Source organism: Tupaia chinensis, unplaced genomic scaffold (genome assembly GCF_000334495.1).
Source record: "Tupaia chinensis unplaced genomic scaffold, TupChi_1.0 Scaffold000147_1, whole genome shotgun sequence".
Classification (NCBI taxonomy): Eukaryota; Metazoa; Chordata; class Mammalia; order Scandentia; family Tupaiidae; genus Tupaia; species Tupaia belangeri.
Window position 1 is genome coordinate 2865140 of NW_006159617.1, and position 18915 is coordinate 2884054.

Below are 18915 nucleotides of genomic sequence, written 5' to 3' on the forward strand. Positions count from 1 at the left end.
CATGCGTTTCTGAGAGGAGAATTGAGGAGAAGCAGTTGTGGCATGGCCAACCTCCCTGAAGAATATTTTCTTGCTTTCTGTCCCTTTCTGGTGAGCGCATGTGCCCTGAAGAAAAAAAAAAAAAAAAAGAAAGAAAAAAAAAAAACTCTCAAAAACAAAAAAAAGAATGAAAAGAAAGACACTCTCTCATGGACTCTCTTCAGAGAAGGTCGTGATGGTAATGATCTTACTTCCAGTCTCAGCCAGACTAGGTCGTGGCACACACATACACACCTGTACCCAGCCAGCACAGGGAGGCCTCGGGTTATGGACATGTTACCTTATTTTGTAGGTCCTGTGTTCCAGAGTGTCGTAATACCGCCGTACCTTTCTATGGCCTCTGAATTTTTTTTACTTTTCACATTCACGCTAGAAGCCGCTTGGGGCCACAGCAGCGTTGGGGGTGGTAGAAGGAACATGAATTTTAGATAAAGGCAGACCTGAGTGGAATTCTGGCTGCATAGGCAGGGTCTTTTCTTCTTTTCATATCTTCGTACACCCAGCTATAAATGGCGACAGTAGTGGCTGCCACACAGGGGGAGGGTTAGGAGACGTCAAATGGGAGGGGAGCAGACAGCATAGCAGGTGTTTTAGGAATGTCTTCTCCCCCGGTCCCCATCCCCCCTTGGAGAGTATCACATTATTCGTCACTTTCAACACAGTTACTTCTGGCTGCTTCTCCTCTTACAAACGCAGAATGTGCAGGGCAGTTGTGTCCAGATGCCAGTTACTGTGGTTCTCAGTGTGTCAGGACCATGAAACGGACCCATGCAACTCTTACCTAACTCCATCACTCTGATACTCAAGTTTTGTCAAAGATAAGACCAAGAGGAGCAGTTTTCTCCTGAATATTTATAGATTAATTTTGACCTAACATGCCAAAAGATTGTCTGGAAATAAAAGCTAAAAGTGAGATGACTCACCTAAAATATCAATGCAGGGTGCCCTTTTGGCAGAATTTAAAACCACATTAAAATACAGATCTTCCAGGCCTGCAGGTGGCGTGGTGGTTAAGGCCCTGGACTCCCCCATGGCTGACTATGGTTTGAGTCCTGGTCCTGGTGTCTCTCTTCAGCAAGTGCACATTGCCCTATGGCAAACAACTGAAAAACAAAACAGATCCACTTTGGATAATTTAGCATCATTCTGGGCATAGCGTGAACCTCTGAAGAAAGGAAAGGCCTGTTGGTTTCTAGATCATGGGGGGTGGTGTGTACCTGTGCCGGAGGAAGTCCGAGTTCACCATGCATGTACTAACTCACTGGCTAGATCTGAAGCTCATGTGCAACTGCAGAAACATTGAGACTTCATGTCACTGTGATTACAGTGAATTGAGGACATCTTTACTTAAAAAAAAAAAAAAAAAAGAATGCATTTTTTCCCTTTCAAACCTATTTTTATTTTTTTATAATTATTTATTTTATTTATTTATTCATTCATTTTTTAATTTTACCAGAGAGAGACAGAGGTTGAGAGTGAGAGAGAGGAAGTGAGAAAGCAAGCCACCAGATTCAGGACTCAAATCCTGGTCGGCCATGTGGGAGTGTCCAGCGCCTTAACCACCACGCCACCTGCTGGTCCCCTCAAACCTATTTTAAAAATCATCTTATTTAACTTTATTTATTTAATTTGACCAGAGGGACAGAATGACAGAGAGAGTGAGAGAAAGTGAGAAAGCAAGCCACCAGGGCCCGGACTCAAACCGTGTTTGGCCATGTGGGAGTCCAGCACTCTTAACCACCATGCCAGCTACTATCCCCTCCAAACCTATTTCTTTCCTCCTCTTTTTTTTTTTAGTTTGTGTTCTGTTTTTATTATTTATTTATTTATTTTAAATTATTTATTTATTTTTTTTGGAGAGGTTTTTGCTATAGGGTACGTGTGCTCGCCAGAAAGAGAGAGACAGAAAGCAAGAAATCACCCCCTGGGGGGATGGCCACACTGTAATCCTTTCTCCTCCATTCTCCTCTCAGGATCTTGGGCCTGCACACACACGTGCCCGGTGTGAGTTTAAGCCACTGGGTCTGGGACTCAAACCGTGATTGACTGTATGGGAGTCCAGTGAAATAGCGATTATGCCAACTGCTGGTCCCGTGTTCTGTTTTTAGGCACTTAATGCCCACCATTTTGAGCAGGGTTTTCTTGTTTTGTTATCATTCCTTCTCTGGAACATGGGTAAGCATGTGTTTCCGTCTTTGACATGAGGAGAGGTGGATGTGCTGTCAGATACTCAAGTGATTTATAGTCAGTACCTGACCTATTGCTTTCTAGTTTCAGGCCTTTTCTTGCATTAGGTGTATCAACAGGGCCTTGAGAATAAGGAGCTCAGAAACGATAAGTAGCTATTAGAAACATGCTTTTATAAAAGGTTTGACAGAGAGATTCAGTATTTGCTGCAGTCAAGTCCCAAGTTGAGGACTGACACCATTCAAAAGTTATTTTTAAATGAATCATTGTATTTTTTCTAAAGTGTATAGGTGTGTGTTTAATTGCCAAAGGAATGCATGTGTTCTTTAGAAAAACAGAGAGAGAGTGAAAAGAAGAGGGAGAAAGCATCCTCTGATGGGATTTGGTCACATGGTAGTCCCTTTTCCTCCATTTCTACATCCTGTCAGTATTTTGGACACACATGCACATGTGCCTGCTGTGTTTCTCAAGTCAACATGACTGTTGTGGGATTTGGCTTCTTTAGCCACTAGCCTATGGGGCCATCCTGCTTCAGAGTTCTTGTTTTGTTTTGCTCTCTTGGGTTAAGGAACCTTAGAAAGGCAAGCTGGGAATGAGAGGGTGGTGGTTTTGGCATTGAATGGTTTAACACCCCATCCAGCCCCAGTGTTCACTAGCTCCGTGTGTTTTCTGCACAACTGAACTGTGCTCTCACAAGCCCTTCTGAGTCACCACCCGTATCCAACAGTTCCCAGTTCCTAGGTCAAGGTTCAGGATAACTGTTTATGGCCTATATGTGTCATTTAAACTGTGTGAAACTCGGATGTGTGCCCTTTAGACCTGTTACACAGCCAGGATTCTGAAACAGGATGTGCGGGATGTGGATGCCACGTGAACCCATTTCCCATTTTCTTTGTCATTGACAGGTAAGGAATCTGTTAGTTTTGTTTTTTTTTTTTATGCTATAGGATGCATGCGCTTGCCAGAGAGTCAGAGAGACAGAAAGAGAGAAATCACCCCCCAGAGAGAGACAGAAAGTGAGAAATCACCCCCCAGGGGGGATGGCCATGCCACAATCCCTTCTCCTCCACTCTCCTCTTGGGATCTTGGGCACACATGCACACGCGCCCAGCATGACTTTTTAAGCCACTGGGTCCAGGACTTGAACTGCAGTCGACTTCATGGGAGTTCAGCGACATAGCCATTACACTAACTGCTGGTCCCAGGAATCTGTTAGATTTATGGGTTAAACATTCATCCGATCAAAATATCGAGCAGAATAGGCAAGTGACCAGTTGGACTGCAGCAAGAAGTACAGCGTGGGTGATGCCTTAATTGGTGCCAGGTGTAGATGGAGACAGCACACAGATGTGATGGGGTGCATCGTTACCTAATTGTTTTAATGTTCACCGAGAAGTTAATTGTCAGCGTAGACTGTATGAGCAAATTAGGTTCCCACCGCCTTAGTGTAACTGAGGATAAATGAGGTGTCACGAGTTTCCAATCTGTATCTCTGACACAAACACTTTTCCTGCAGGGAAGAGAAAGTTCCCAAGGGGAATCGGCATAGCAGCGAAAGAAATCCATTTGAATAATGTGCATTATTTACACATTAGGGAAACCTGTCGAGCTTCTGTTGTACTCATGAGTGGGCTTTCCTTTGAAATTTGCTGCTGATGCTTTCAAAGGTTGGCAGAAGAGTTGTTTGGAGATCTCGGCATCTGTAACTACCGTTTGGTAGCAGTGAGTGCAATGTGTGGTTAAATTTGCTTTCTTTCATAATTTTTGGACTTGCCAGAATTTCTGGGTAGCTGTGAGCCACCGTTACTGTTAAATTACTAAAGATAAAAAACAAGACTGGTTTTTATCCTTGTTAATCATCTGACTCTCAGCTACCTTAGATTTGAGCAAATGTTTAGAGCATGATATAGACATGTCATTGTCTGGAATAGCCAGGAAGTAATAGAAGTAATACAAAGTCCAAATCTTCATGTTCTCTTTTGATTCTACTGCATGATCTCTCAGATTCAGAAGACAGATCTAATTACAATTGTAAATTCTTAAATGAAAGTAATGCTTTTTTGCAGTGCTTTGGGATGTATAATTTTGTTATAAGAGAACACATTGGTGGCTGTATCTACTAGGTTCATACATTTTGCCAACTATTTAGTTAACTTGTGTTCACTGAACTGTAACAGAAGAAGGACTTGTTTTTGGTTTTGTTTTCTTTTTAACTTTATTTGCTAGAGAGAGGAATGGGAGACAAAGTAAGAAATAGCTCCCTAGGGAGATGGGCATGCCACATTCACTTCTTTAGTCTTCTCTTTAGATTTTAGGTACATATGTGCACGTGCGCAGTGTGTTTTTTAAGCCCCCAGGTCCAGGACTCAAACCCACATAGCCATGTAGGATCCAGCCACCTTAACTAACATGCCACCCATTGACCCAATCTTTGTATGATTTTTATAAAACATGGTTCTAACAGTAGTGAAATTAGGCTCTGGATTTATCTGACTACTCAGGTGGGTGCTACAGTCTGTTGCACTGGGTGATCTTTCATCCTACTAGTCATTTTACTCATTGTCATAGCTATTTTATTCCGTCATTACTGTTAGTGCAGATAGGCATGACCCCTAGGGAACATATTAATAACACCAAACGATTTCCTTGTTGCCAGTGAAGATGCCTTTTGATTTTGAGGTCTGTCGTGAGTTTTTTGTTGTTTTTTTTCTTCTGTAGAGGTTTTTGCCTTAAGGGATGTGCACTCTCCAGAGAGAAAGAGAGAGAGAGAAAAAAGGAAAGTGAGAACTCTCCCTCCTGGTGGGGGGATGAGATGGCCGCACCACAATCCTTTCTCTTCCATCCTCTTGGGATCTTGAGCACGCATGCACATGTGCTCAGTGTGAGTTTCAAACTGCCTGGGTCAGGGATGCAAACCTGTTCACCATGTGGGAGTCCAGTGACATAGATGCTACACCATCTGCTGGCTCCTATTGTTTTTACGAGAGATTTTTGCTGTGGGGTGCTCATACTCACCAGAGACACAGAGAGAAAGTGAGAAATCACCCTCCAGGAGAGATGGCAATGCCCTAATCTCTTCTTCTGGGAGATCATTCCTTCTCCCCATCCCTGTTTCATCTTAAGGATGCTCCAGTCCCTTCTGTGATTTTGGGCATGGGCACATATGCGATCAATATGAGTTACAGCCTCCAGGTCTGGGACTTGAATCGCGGTTGGCATGTGGAAGTCCAGCACCCTTATGCCATCTGCTTGCCCAACGGTTTGATATTATTAAGGAATTCCAGAGTTTTTAAAAAGGTGGAGGTTCCTTTTTCTTGTGGAGCATTTTTTCCTCCCTTCTTGCATCTCATTTAGTCATCTCATGGTTAGGTCATTTCTATTTCTGAGTAGAGAGAAAATCGTAACTAACGTAACTTCTGGGTCGTCTTTTTGTCTCTAGTACTGAGCATCTGGGGGGCGGGATTCAGACCATTAGATATGCTTGTGTTTTACTTGGCATGTGGAGCACTTAAGGTGTAGAAAAGTATTAATGGTTCTAGAATTTTAGTTTGTTTTGAAAACAGTGTGCTTTCTGATCTTGATTTGCTTAGGTTTGTAATATCCCCATCAGCTGTATAACTTCTATTTTGAGTTCCTATAGAAGATATAAGGTAAATAAGATGATTTTGTTTATATCTTAATGAAATTTTAAAACAGAGGAAAACTTATATACAGCCTGGAAATCCCCGTCCTCAGGACATTTGTAATAGAAGTCTGCCCAGTATTTACAGTGTTTGAAAATTCCTGGCAGATATTTAAATTTTACCAGCTGCAAGGTGAAAGAAAACATTGAGTTTCTTGGCTAGAATTAAAGTCTATCCTTCAATGTGGTAACACTGGTTCTCATGTTGATCAAAAAGTTCTGATTCACAATTAAATATTTATTTGGCAAATAAATATTTGAAAAATGAATTCACTTGATGAATGCTATTTGTCGGATTAAAATCTTTCCAAATATGGACTCTGGGATAAGACATCTACAGTGAAAATTGGTCTGTGGAGTTATTATCCAGTGATTGGCAGCACACGGAAGCTGTGCCGTGTGTGCCTGGGCCACCGCCTCGCTCTCGGCTCAGGTCTTTTCCAGCGTTCATCTTGGTTCATGAGCGACAGGATTCATGAATAAAAAGGTAGATGTTCTACCTGGGTCGTTGGAAAAGCCATCATGTATTTTTTCCTATGTTTTTCTATGCAAATAATGCATCATGACTTTTCTGACACTGCAATGTGTCTTTAAAAGCAGGGTGTAAAATTGTCTTTTTTTTGTAAAGTGTCCCTTTTAAGAAAAATTATGTGTTCACATTTTTGAGGTGGTGGGCATAGAAGCAGCTCAATCAAGGGACTGTGTGTGTGTGTGTGTGTGTGTGTGTGTGTGTGTGTGTGTGGTATGGTTAGTAGGGGGTGTGGAGTCAGAGAAAACACAGCAGGCATTATGACGTCACATTAGCATGTTAAGTGGAGTGTGGCTTAAAGACCTGTGACAAGTATCCTGTGTACAGAAACCGAGTCTAACAGTCACTTATCTGGGAGCGGGAGGCACTTTGGCATAATGGGGATTGCCAGGTGGTGGAAAGACCTTTGCCTTAAGCACCTCACCTCCTCTCTCTGGACGCATAGTCCTTCAGATGAAACTGAGATGGGGAACAGAAGCAATGTGTCTTCCGAACTGTGCTTTGGTTCCCTCCCTGATTTGATTCTAACTATCTTCAGTGTTTGGAATGTATGTCTTTTTTTTTTAAGAATTATTTTATATCTTAACTTTATTTTTTTTATGTACTTATTTTAATTTGACCAGAGGGGGCAGGGAGGGAAAAAGAATGAGAGTGAGAAAGCGAGAATGGAAGACTCGAACCGTGGTTGGCCTGAGAATGGAAGACTCGAATCGTGGCTGGCCACATGGGAGTCCAGTGGCCCTAATCACCACATTACCTGCTGGCCCCTGGAATGTATGACTTTCTAAATAACTTAACATGAAGGCTCCTCGGTGTGATTGTTTCCCAGATGGTCTTTTTGTAAATGTTGCTTGGATTGGTTAGATTTGGACTTGGCTAACTTAGAATCCTCAGATCCAAGAGTTACAGATATTCATTCAATACCCAGGTATAGTCTCTTAATTGTTAAGTTATTTATAAAAGCACTTCCAGTGACTATCAAAGTGACTATATTCCACTCTCGAACCATAAGGAACAAATAGTACATGAGGAAAAGACAGCATGAAGGAAAGATATTTTTGGTATCTAGATATGGCGGTAATGCTTCCAGAGTCTCACTGGGTTTCTGGGAGCAAGTGAGGGCACCATGAAGGTAAGGATCCTCCTAGGCAGTAGTTGAAAAATCAGAATGGTTGTTGTTGCTTCAGGCTGGAACTATTTGCTTATATTCGTACCAGCAACAAAAGCTGAGTCCTGGAAGAAGTTGGGGACGGGAGCAATTAAACACAGAAAACTGGGTTCATGGGAACAAGAGTAGAAGGAAGTGGTTTTTGGTGGGATGGTCTTTAAGCAGAAAGCCTGCCAGGTGTCAGGCAGCAACTTGAACCAGAGCCCCCCCAGGGGCTGACAGTCGCTCTCTCAGCCATTCTAGCCCACACTCTTTGCTGCCTTGTTTTGAATCAGTTTTACAGCATCAAAGGTATGATGAGACATCTTGTTTCGTAACTTGTTCAAGTCTGCCAGTTGAATAGGGCCGATTTTCAGACAAGCAGGGGTGCTAATTACTAGCCCTGTCCAAATTTAGAAGAACTTTCAGAGCTTTTCAAAAGCCATTCAGATTATAGGCCTCATTTAAGCTGTTGAAGCGGAAATTACAGTAGTAACTTGTAGCATGTAGACGCGGAGGCCCCAGAGCTCAACAGTCTTAAAGGTCCAGCCGTAGAAACGTTATTGTTTCTAACAGAAATTGGATTGTTCCTCACAGAAGTGCAGTTTACTTTTACGTTCACAATACCACTTGACATCACTAAAAGAAAAAAAAAAGACAGACATTAAAAAGCTTTCTTGGAATGGCTGAGTGGTTTGGACGCCCAGTGCTAATTACAGCAGGAGGGCTACCAAAGCAAGCCTGTGGAAAGAGACTTAAAATTACCCGCAGACGCTGACTCTATGCCACGTTTTGCCCGGCATTTGGGTAGATGTAAAGTTAGGGACGGTCGAGTCCTGTCCTGGAGCATCGACTCAGAGTCTGTATGAGAAGACCTCAGGGCTAAAGTAACCTAGAACAGACAGGTGTTTTTTAAACACTTAGCATGCCTAAAATAATCTAGAACAGACAGGTGTATTTCAATACTTTGCATGTCTGTGAGCAGGCCGCTGCTCCCAAGGCTCAGCTTTACAGGGTATGTTAGAGCACTTTGCTGGAGTTTCCTATGTCTCTTGTTTCCTCTGTCAGGCTGTGGGTCTGGGTCACCCGGGTGAGTTTTTAGCAGACATTTATCAAGGTAATTAGTTCAGGGATCCAGCCAGCTCACCTTTCAGCCCCAAATACTGTAGTAAAGACATTACTCTGTGCTTCTCTCTATTGAATTGCGTTGGTCCCTCCCACCTTTATCTAAGCCTCCTGGCATTTGTGTAGCTTGAACAGTCATGAATAAAAGAGCTCAGCTCCCTTTAGAGTCAGCCCCTGAAGTGGGCCAAGAGGCTTCAGATTGCCTTCTGGTCCCCAGTTTTGATTTCTTCCTGCATGTGCTTGAGCTGTAAATGCTCTCATGCTGGGGTCCACTTCTTCAAGGGGAGCTTTGAGAAGCAGCTACCTGGCTGGTGAGGAACGAAAACTCCTGGCTTTAAAAAATGTACCATAGCATTTGTTCCCAGTACAGACCATTGCATTAGACATGGTTTAATGTAAAGGTTTCCCTTCCCCCTTCTGTTTTAAATTGTGGCAGAGAAAGGTAGCATGCTTGTGTATTGGCCCTGGACACTCCCCTCTTAGTTCTCAAACATCTTTTAGAAATTGGGGTTACTGGGCTTTGTAAAAGGAGGTTTTGCACAGCTCACTCAGCATTGTTCAAGGCAGTAACACATCACTGAACAAATTGCCCCCTTGCATATGCTAATCCCGCACTTAAAAGAACTCATTGTAACATGTTCTGATGCTTTAGCCTGAGGGGAGATGGGAATTGAAGGGATGTCAGATCATGTCATGTGACCCCCAAATATCTAAAATGCCTGTTTTCTTTGGGTCAATAGTTCGCACTCAGCATATGTGAATGAGGGTGTCCTGTGTGGTTTGTGGAAAAGATTAGTCCTTGTCCCTGCCTTTGTGTGTTTGTGGGGGAGCTGGTCTTGCTATTGAAGATTCACTGGCTGAAGTTCCCGCTTTGGCTCTTAAATTTCAGTGGTGTTGGCAAGGAACACCAAATCTTACTTTCAACAATAAATTAAAAGAATTCAAAAGAGTTCCTCCATTGTTGCTGTAGAAAATGTGATTTGCCTTTTAGGAAGCCATGCTGTTAATCCCACCACTTCTTTTGTGTCTTTTTAGAGTGGTACACATTGACTCTTACAGTTACAGAATATGTCTAATAGAGTAATCTCAAGATTGGCTCATAGGCCATTCATATTTCTGACCAGGAAGTCACAGTGGGAAAGAATACAAACACATCCAATATACAAACAATATGCTCCTGTTTCTCTAACAGTACATCAAATAGAAGGGATCTACCAGGCTTTGGATGGTTCAGTTGCAAAGTTGGAGTGGCCCCTTTAAGTACATAAATCTCTATCAATGTTGGCCATCAAAGGCTTTAGATGAGATGAATCAAATGGAATAAAAAGCTGTATAGGTATCAACCTTTCTAAAACAGTTTTCACATCAGGCTGGGTTTTCATTGTGTGCAAAGAGGCTTGGAAAGAAATCTTTGATTAACTTTTTTTGTCTTGCAGAGTAATGCCCTCCTGGTCCCAGACAGTCTTAGAGGCACAGATAAACGCAGAAACGGGCCTGAATTTTCCAACGACATAAAGAAAAGGAAAGTGGATGATAAGGACTCCAGCCATTATGTAAGTAAATAAAGGACTTGAAGTAATATTTGTTTTCTCGCCGCTTACCTTCTAAGTGTCCAAGCATGCTCTAGATCTTCCTAACAATTCTACACCCCTTAAAGTAACACTATAAAGAGAATAGGTTTTTTGTATTACTGGATATTACTTCTCTTTAGGACTGAAAATTATGCTCCTGCCTGGTTGAATAGCACATTTTAGACTATCCACCTTTGTGACTTGTAAGCAAGAGTAGGAAGGTGCGGATTGACTTCACGGGCTTTGCAGTTGGGCCTAGCTCTTAGAAGGGCTCTATGCACCCTTGGTGTAATGTTCTGGTCACATCATCTTTGACTTCTCAAGATTTGAATAAGGTCTGTGCATTTTCATGTTGTCCTGGACTCTGAAATTTGATTTTCTTACCGGCTAAAATTGAATAAAACTTTCAGTATCATAAAATAAGTTTTGGGACTCTTCTGATAATGTGTTCAGGTTCCTATTAGGTCAGGAACCAGCAGTTAGCGTAATGGCTATGTTGCTAGACTCCCATGTAGTCGACCGCAGTTTGCATCCCGGACCCGGTGGCTTAAAATTCATACCAGTTGCGTGCGCGTGCGTGTCCAAGATCCCAAGAGGAGAATGGAGGAGAAGGGATTGTGGCGTGACCATCCCCCCAGGGGGTGATTTCTCGCTTTCTGTCTCTCTGTCTCTCTCTGTCATCAACTTGAGTTAGTGCTATGTATTCTGTGCTTTTATGTGGCTTATTTCATGTAACTCTTAAAACAACCTGATGAGTTTGGCTCCATCATCTTCATTTTATAGATAAAGAATCTGCAGGAACTTTTTTTGTTTTTCTTTTTCTTTTTGGAGAGTATTTTTTTTTTTTTTTTTGCTATAGGGCGCGTGCGTTCGCCAGACAGAGACAGAAAGCGAGAAATCACCGCCCAGGGGGGATGGCCACACTGCAGTCCCTTCACCTCCATTCTTCTCTTGGGATCTTGGGCACGTACACATGCCCAGCGTGAGTTTTAAGACACCGGGTCCGGGACACGAACTGCGGGCAACTACATGGGAATCCAGTGACATAGCCATTACGCTAACTGCTGGTCCCTCAGCAGGAACTTTTAAGTGAGCTTTACTGCCAGTCACAATTAGTAGCAAAGCCTGGAGGCAGCCCAGCTCCAGAATCCATGCTTCCATTCACCTGGTTCTAGGGTTGGGTTGGGTATTTTGCCAGAAGTCTTTGAATAGTTCTCCATTTTGCACTATACTAATATCGTATACTATCATCTATTTACTATATCTATTTACTAATAGCCTAAGAACCAAAGTTGTTAGTTTTCCCCACGTCAGCCCAAAACTTCCTAGCACATAACATTCTCCCTGTCTGTTGCCCAGAGCCGATATCCCACACATGTGCTTTCATTTGGGACATTACATATTAATAAGCAAGTCAGAAGGTTCTTGACATGCAGAAATTGAGAAATTTGCTTACATGCAGAAATTGGGAAATTTGCTTACATGCAGTGTTCCAAGGTGTTCTGATGCTCATGTACGTAATCAGTGATGCAGAATCATAGCATGGCATCCTGGTTTTGTAACCTTGCTTGTACTAAGTATGTCTCTTTGTATAGGTAATGTGTTGCAATGTCTTGAGATTATGTTGGAGAATTTGGGTCAAAGGACTTGGACCTTAGATCTTAGTACCCAGTACTGTGAAGGTTTGTATTTGCAGAAGGGTTCAATACAAAGCTACGATTTAAATTATAGAAACTAAAGGACTCACTTCAGAGTTCCATGGTTATTATGTAATTGTTTGCTGCTCCTTGCCATTCAATTTATATACTACATACTGTTTTAATAACTTTCTTCTTAAAAGGGAAACTCCTTTATTACATTACCACTATCTTTAAAAACCTGGGAACATTTGTGCCTTTCTTTGGGCTTTACTAAGAGAAAACAAATTTTATTTAGTGTTTTTTTTCCTTTACTACAAGTGCACCTTGAAACACACAACTGAAGAAAGTAAACTGATCTAAAAAACCTGTAAGACCTGAATTTAAAACTAAGGGTAACTTTCTTGCCTGAACTGGGGCCTACAGAAGGCCACCATGCATAATATTTACACTTGGTCATACTAGTATTTCTCCAAAATTATCTGGATATTTTTAATTTACAAAGACATCAGTAAGAAAATTAGAGCATACATTAGGGATCTGCTACTTTTCAAAAATTCAGACTCTTCGAGATGCCTTTCCTTTCCCATATATCTGTTGTCTTATTCTTTCCAGAGGCATAAGTCCTTTGGCTAAGAAAGTAGACATTTTCAACCTACCCTAATTTGACATAGAAGTGATGCGTCATTAATTTGAACAGCTTTTCTGAATCTTTTCCAAATTCTTTGCAACCTTGGAGTTTCCTCTGATAAGCAAATTTTTTGAAGAGACAATGAAAGTCCCATTGTAGGGTGCCAACGCCGTCCAGATATGACCATACCTGCCTTCATCTCCAAAAATAACCCAAGCTGTTGGCTAGTGATGATTATTCTTAACATGAGATTAGATCTTGGTTTCTTATTCTATCCAGAGCTAACTTTGTTTTGTTCTGCAAATTCAATGACAAATGGGGGAGGGGATGAGATGAGTATCTATTTTTGGTTGTTGTGTTTTAATTTGCTGTAGGGCATGTTCTACTTGCCAGAGAGAGACAGAGAGAGGGGGAAGGAGAAGGTGAGGAAAAATGAGAAAGCAACCCCCAGGTGTGATGATCATTGCTGTAGTCCTCGCCATTTTACTTTTGGAATCTTGTGCATGCATGTACATGTATCTGGTGTGGTTTTTAAGCTGCTGGGACCTGCTCTACAAAGTCAGTCATGTAGGATCCAGTCTTCTATTAGTTTTTGGTTTTGTTTTTTAGTTGTTTTAGGTTTTTGCCATAGCGCAGATGTACTCATGAAAGAGAGAGAGAGAGAGAAAGGAAAAGTAAAAAATCACCACACCACAATTTCTTCTCCATTCTCTTCCCAGGATTTTGGGCATGCATGCACATCTGCCTACCTTGATTTTCAAGCTTTTGGGTCTGGGTCTTGAGCTGTGGTTGGCCGTGTGAGAGTCCAGCACTTTAGCCACCACACCACCTGCTGCCTTGGGATCTAGCCATTTACACCAACACCACCTAGCCCAGGAATAGGTATCATTTGATAGGATCTTGGCACATAGTGATCTTTTTTATTTAAAAACTTTTTAATTGCTAGAGGGCATATGCAATTGCCAGAGAGGGAGAGAATAATCCCCAATGGATTATGGTCAAACCATAGTCCCTTCTCCATCTCTTCATTCAGTCTGGATTTTGGGCCTGTACTCACATGCACTAGGTGTTTTTTTTCAAGTGCTGGGGCTAGGATTAGAACTCTTGTCAGCCATGTGTGATCCTGTTCCCGATGCACTGCACTGGACTACTGCCCTCAGGGCCCAACCCCACTTGGTAGTCCTTCTGCCTAAACCCCTCAGTTAGTGAGGACCACAGACACACCACTCATTGTACCCCAGCTGAACTTGAGCGTAGGAGGCAGTCTCAGTTACTGCCCATCTCCTCCAACTTGCACCAATACAGCTAGGCCTGTTTGTTTTTGTTTTTTAAGAATTTATTTATTATTATTATTATTATTATCTTTTTAAAAATTTACTATAGGGTATGTGCACGAGAGAGAGAGAGAAAGTGAAAATGCAACTGTCCAGGTCTGGAACTTGAACCTCAGTTGGCCATGTGGGAGTCCACTGCCCTAAATACCACACCATCTTCTGACCCCAGCTTGGCCTTTTTAACTTGTTCATTTGTTTCATTTCTCACAGTACCATTAACCTCATAGGAACACAGAGTTAAATAAATTTGTGTCTCTATGAGTTGTCTATGAGCACCAGATTGGCTGACTGTTTTCAAGTTGATAACATGTTAAAAAAAACAATGACATGAAATCATGTACTTTATTTGAAATCAAATATAAAAAGAGTTCTGATAAGGATATGTGGGTTTCATGTCACAGGAGAGATTTGGCCGTTACAAACACTTGGTAAGCTCTTACTGTGTGCTAAGTACTGGCAACTCAGCATCACCAGTGAGCAAGTTGAGATTGGAGAGCTGGTTTGCTACCTCAGTGGAATCCCTGGCTGGAGCGTTGCAGAGCCCCAGGTCAAATGAAAAGAGGGAGACGCTCTATCAATGACCTGGGTTGGCTATATGAAAGTGAGCTTCCAGGCCTACTACCAAGAACTGTAGAAAGACATTTAACAGGGCCTCCAACCCATTCTCAGCCATTAGTAAATGACATTAAAATTTATTATTATTTTTTAGATCCAGTCTTTGGTGAGACATTACTGTTTTACAGACTAAGGTCACACAGAAGGCCCGAGTTCAGTTCCTGACCCACCCTAAAGCTGAGTAGAGTAACACAAGCCTATAACCCCAGCTGCTTCTGTGGCTGAAATAGGAAGATGGCATGTACTCACATGTACTTACTAGCTGTTTTTTTTGTTGTTGTTCTTCTTTCCCTTAAGAACAGAAAGGAAAAGAAATTAATTTAAAATTTCTGTTTTTCAGGACAGTGATGGTGACAAAAGTGATGACAATTTAGTTGTGGATGTGTCTAACGAGGTAACCATTCTTTTCATCAAACTTATCTTCAGAGTGATTTAAAGTAGTGTTGTGAGAAAAATCCAACAGTGAATGAATGACACAAAGACACGAGTTTTGGTCTCTCACAGCTTCATACATTAAGAACTTAATGGTTGTTCATGTGCAGAGCTGTAATGGTCTAAGTGACATGAACGTTTGTTTCCTTTTAAGAAAAAGCCTGTTTCCGTAGTCATTTTGGATTCCTAAGCTGGGCATCTGACTCCCCTAGCCTTCCAGTGTCCTCTGAGCAAAGCACCAGAGCATGAAGCGATAGGATTGACTGTGCACTTTGTGGTGTGTTTGTAAACACATCTTGTTCAAGTGTGTGTGTGTGTGTGTGTGTACATGTGTGTGTGTGTGTATATATATATATATTTTTTATTTTTTTATTTCTACGACAGCATGTGTGTACTTGCCTAAGACACAGAGACAGATAGAAAGTGAGAAATCACCTTCTGTGGGGGATGAATATGCCACAGTCCCTTCTCTTCCATTCTCCTCTTGGGATTTTGGGCACACATGCAAACACACCCAGCAATTTTTAGTAGCATTGTTAGTCACAATGCACACTCCTAAGTTGAAGAACTTAGGACATTCTTTTTTCTTTTAGTTTTTATTATAGGGTGGGTGCACTCACTGGAGAAAGACAGAGAGAGAGAGAAAGAAATCACCCTCCCCCGCTCCCCCCCAGGAGATGGCCAGGCTGCAGTTCTTCTCCTGTTCTCTTGGGATTTGGGCCACATGCACACACCTTGTGTATTTTCCAAGCCACAGTTCTGGGACTCAAACCACACACTCAGCCATGTGGGACCTAGCCACCATTACCACCATGCCACCTGGCTGGCCCTTGAGCTTTTCCCTTCACTTTAGAGAAGTAGCATGTGTAAAGGGAAGTCTGCTCGCTGTAAGCTAAATCATAAATACTTTTGATTATGCCTATTGAGGACCCTTCGTCTCCACGGGCAAGCCCTGCCCATTCACCCCGGGAAAATGGAATCGACAAAAACCGCCTGCTGAAAAAAGATGCTTCAAGTAGCCCAGCATCCACGGCCTCATCAGGAAGTTCCACTTCTTTGAAATCCAAAGAAATGAGCTTGGTAGGTAAAAAGATTAGAAACTTGCCTGTTTAGCAGTATATTTTTCTTTGTTGACCAGAGAATCCCGAAGTATTTAAAATCTAGAGTATTTATTTGGTGCTTGAGAGATATATTTATTTTTTGGGGGGGGGTGTTTTTTGTTGTTGTTGTTTTTAGAATTATTTAATTATTATTGTTACTTCTATTGGGTGGTTGGAAAAGTCATGACACATTGTGGCATAGAGAAACATAGAAGAATACGTCGTGACTTTTCCAACCACCCAGTAGTTCACTATAGAGAGAGTGAGAGAGGCAAAGTGAGAAAGCAAACTGCCAGGTCTGGGACTCAGACCATAGTTGGCCTTGTGGGAGTCCAGCACCTTAACCACCACACCACCTGCTGGTCCTGCATTTGTGTTTTAAAGTGCACCTTGACCTTTTGTTCTTCATCTCTATTTGGTGTTTACTTTTCTCCTTGGTTGTCTCTTTGGGGCCTTAGTTAGAGCAGCTGAGCAGGCTGCCCTGTCCATTGCCTTGTTACAGGAGGATGTGTCCTTGGGCACGGTACTCTCTGAAACGTCTCAGGTGGCAAACAATTCAAACCTCTTCAGTCCTAAGATGTTCTCATTTTCTTAACCTTGCCATTACCTGGTAAACCGACTCCATTATATTAAGCATGTTGTAGAGCATGACTTAATATTAGGGAGCTTGTCAGAGCCCTGAGGCCCTAGGGGAACTCTGAAACTGGTACTGGGGAGTTGCATCAGAGCCCACTCATGTGATCATTCATTGATTCATTCTACAAACTTTATTTATTTGTTTATTTTAAAGAATTATTTTATTTAACTTTATTCATTTATTTAAATTTGACCAGAGAGGGACAGAGAGAGAGAGAGAAAGAGAAAGAGAGAAAGTGAGAAAGCAAGCCCCCAGGTGCAGGATTTGAACCGCAGTCGACCCTATGTGTGTTCAGCTCCCTTAACCACCATGCTACCTGCTGGCCCTGTTCTACAAATGGAGTTTGGTCGTCTCTTAACTCTCACAGCATAACCACTCTGCACTTGAGCCTAAAAGTCCCCCATCACATTATCCCATTTCATTGATGGAGAGGAAAGCCTTTGTAACCAGCCAAAGCTGAGCTGCCCTGGCCCAAGATCCAAGGCCAGAGAGAACGGTGGCCTCTTTCCGGCCCATGTTCTTTGCCTCACTGTAGTGGTTCTTAGACTGTGTTTTAAAGACTGTAAAAGGCTGAGAGGTTAAAGCAGATTCCCTGGAACCCTGTCACTGTCTTTCTTCCTGAAGGCTCTGGTTGGTGTTGAGTCTCTCACCTGCAGTGGTGGGTCCACATTATGTAGATAAGTAGGTTGTAAACTTAACTCCAAAGGTTACATTCTTTTTAGGCTTGTATCTCTAAAAAAAAAAGCTAATTCTAGAGCTTTTGCCCTAGATATACTGGCTGACTTCTCATAAAATGGACAGCTTCACATAAAATCGATTCTGGCTCGCCTCTTATAAAATTGATGCCTCTCACCACTGGTCCCCACTACCTAGAGGTGAAATTAGAAAAGGGGTCTTCCCTCAGACATTTTTGGCAGCCAGGGTGTTTGTTTCTGAGTGACTGGGAACTGTTCTCTGGGTGGTCATCATTCTAACTTGGCATAGATCCAAAGTCCACAGGCCTGATGGAAAATACTTTTTAAAATAAAATCTGCGGAGGAAGAAGTGTGATCATGTTCTGTGTCTCTAGCTCAAGTTTTAATTCTGGCAGGAAGAGGAAAGGTCAACATTTCTCGCTCACAAGTTAATGCTGTCAACATTGTGTGGATTTATGAAAATTGGCTGAGGGAGTAGCTAGAAGGTGCCCAGTGTCCCAGCTGCTGTTGTGATAAATTGTGTAATATGGCTTGGATTAAAAATAATACTCATTTAATTTGTTTAATGATACCAGCATGAAAAAGCCAGCACGCCTGTTCTGAAATCCAGCACACCGACGCCTCGGAGCGACATGCCAACGCCGGGCACCAGCGCGACTCCAGGACTCCGTCCAGGCCTCGGCAAGCCTCCAACCATGGACCCCCTTGTCAACCAAGCGGGTAGAGCCTTCCCTCTTGTACTGGGTTTTGTTTCTCCTTTTCTCAGCTCGATTTGCTGTCTGCGGATCTCATGACGCAGTTGCCCCATAAATATGAAATGCGTTTCAGGCCACCCTCCTCCTATCTCTTAAGAAGCCGTGATAAGAAACAGATGTTTATTCTTGGGTTTCAGCAGCTGGGCCCTATTCGGTCTCCAACTGTTTACAGTCGGCTTTTCTTTCTACATAATCCAAATCCTAGAGACTTCAGTAAAGTTTCTGATAATTATTCTGAACACAGACTCCTTACCAAACTATCACTGTGCATCTGACTTTGCTAATATTGACTGAGTGGCCGGTTTGACCAGTCGGGTGCTCTCACTGACTGTTTGGCTGGTTTTCTGCCAGCACATCCTTCAGGGTCAGTGTTTTCTTTAGGAGAATTTGGGAGAGAGTCATTGAGACTCCTGCCTGTCCGCAAACTCGTAACTTCCAACCTGGTGCTCCTTATTGGGAAGGGAAACTGTAACAACCACAGGCCCAAAGCTAAAATAGACGCTGAGCTATTCCTCCTAAACCCACACTTTGGTTTATGTGAATCTAGGATTGGGTTTGCATTTGGAATTGGTACCAGGGAATAGAAAGTTCAGACTAGAAGATAGATACTAGATGTTATCAAGAAAATCTTCTCTAAAGATTAAATCAGGTAAACACGCAGGGTCTGTGCCTTCGTTTGCCTTCTGAAAATCGGGTACACTAATACTGCTTGCTCAAGGCCCCTGGCTTCCCAGCGCTGCCACGTGTGCCCATGAGAAATGTGTGGGCTGTGCTTCTCCTGAGGTTTTCTCTCTCCTGG

At 42.4% G+C, this 18915-nt stretch overlaps 1 protein-coding gene across 9 annotated transcripts in view; it reads left to right on the forward strand.

Moving 5' to 3' along the window:
* Positions 1–18915, forward strand: part of TLE1 (TLE family member 1, transcriptional corepressor) — a 133398-nt gene that overhangs the window by 63757 nt on the left and 50726 nt on the right. For all 9 annotated transcript variants that reach the window (XM_006145473.2, XM_006145475.2, XM_006145474.2 and 6 more), the window contains 4 exons: positions 10146–10262; positions 14838–14891; positions 15857–16009; positions 17937–18081. In XM_006145473.2, coding sequence (XP_006145535.1) covers positions 10146–10262; positions 14838–14891; positions 15857–16009; positions 17937–18081 — 469 coding nt within the window. The remainder of the gene's footprint in view (positions 1–10145; positions 10263–14837; positions 14892–15856; positions 16010–17936; positions 18082–18915) is intronic.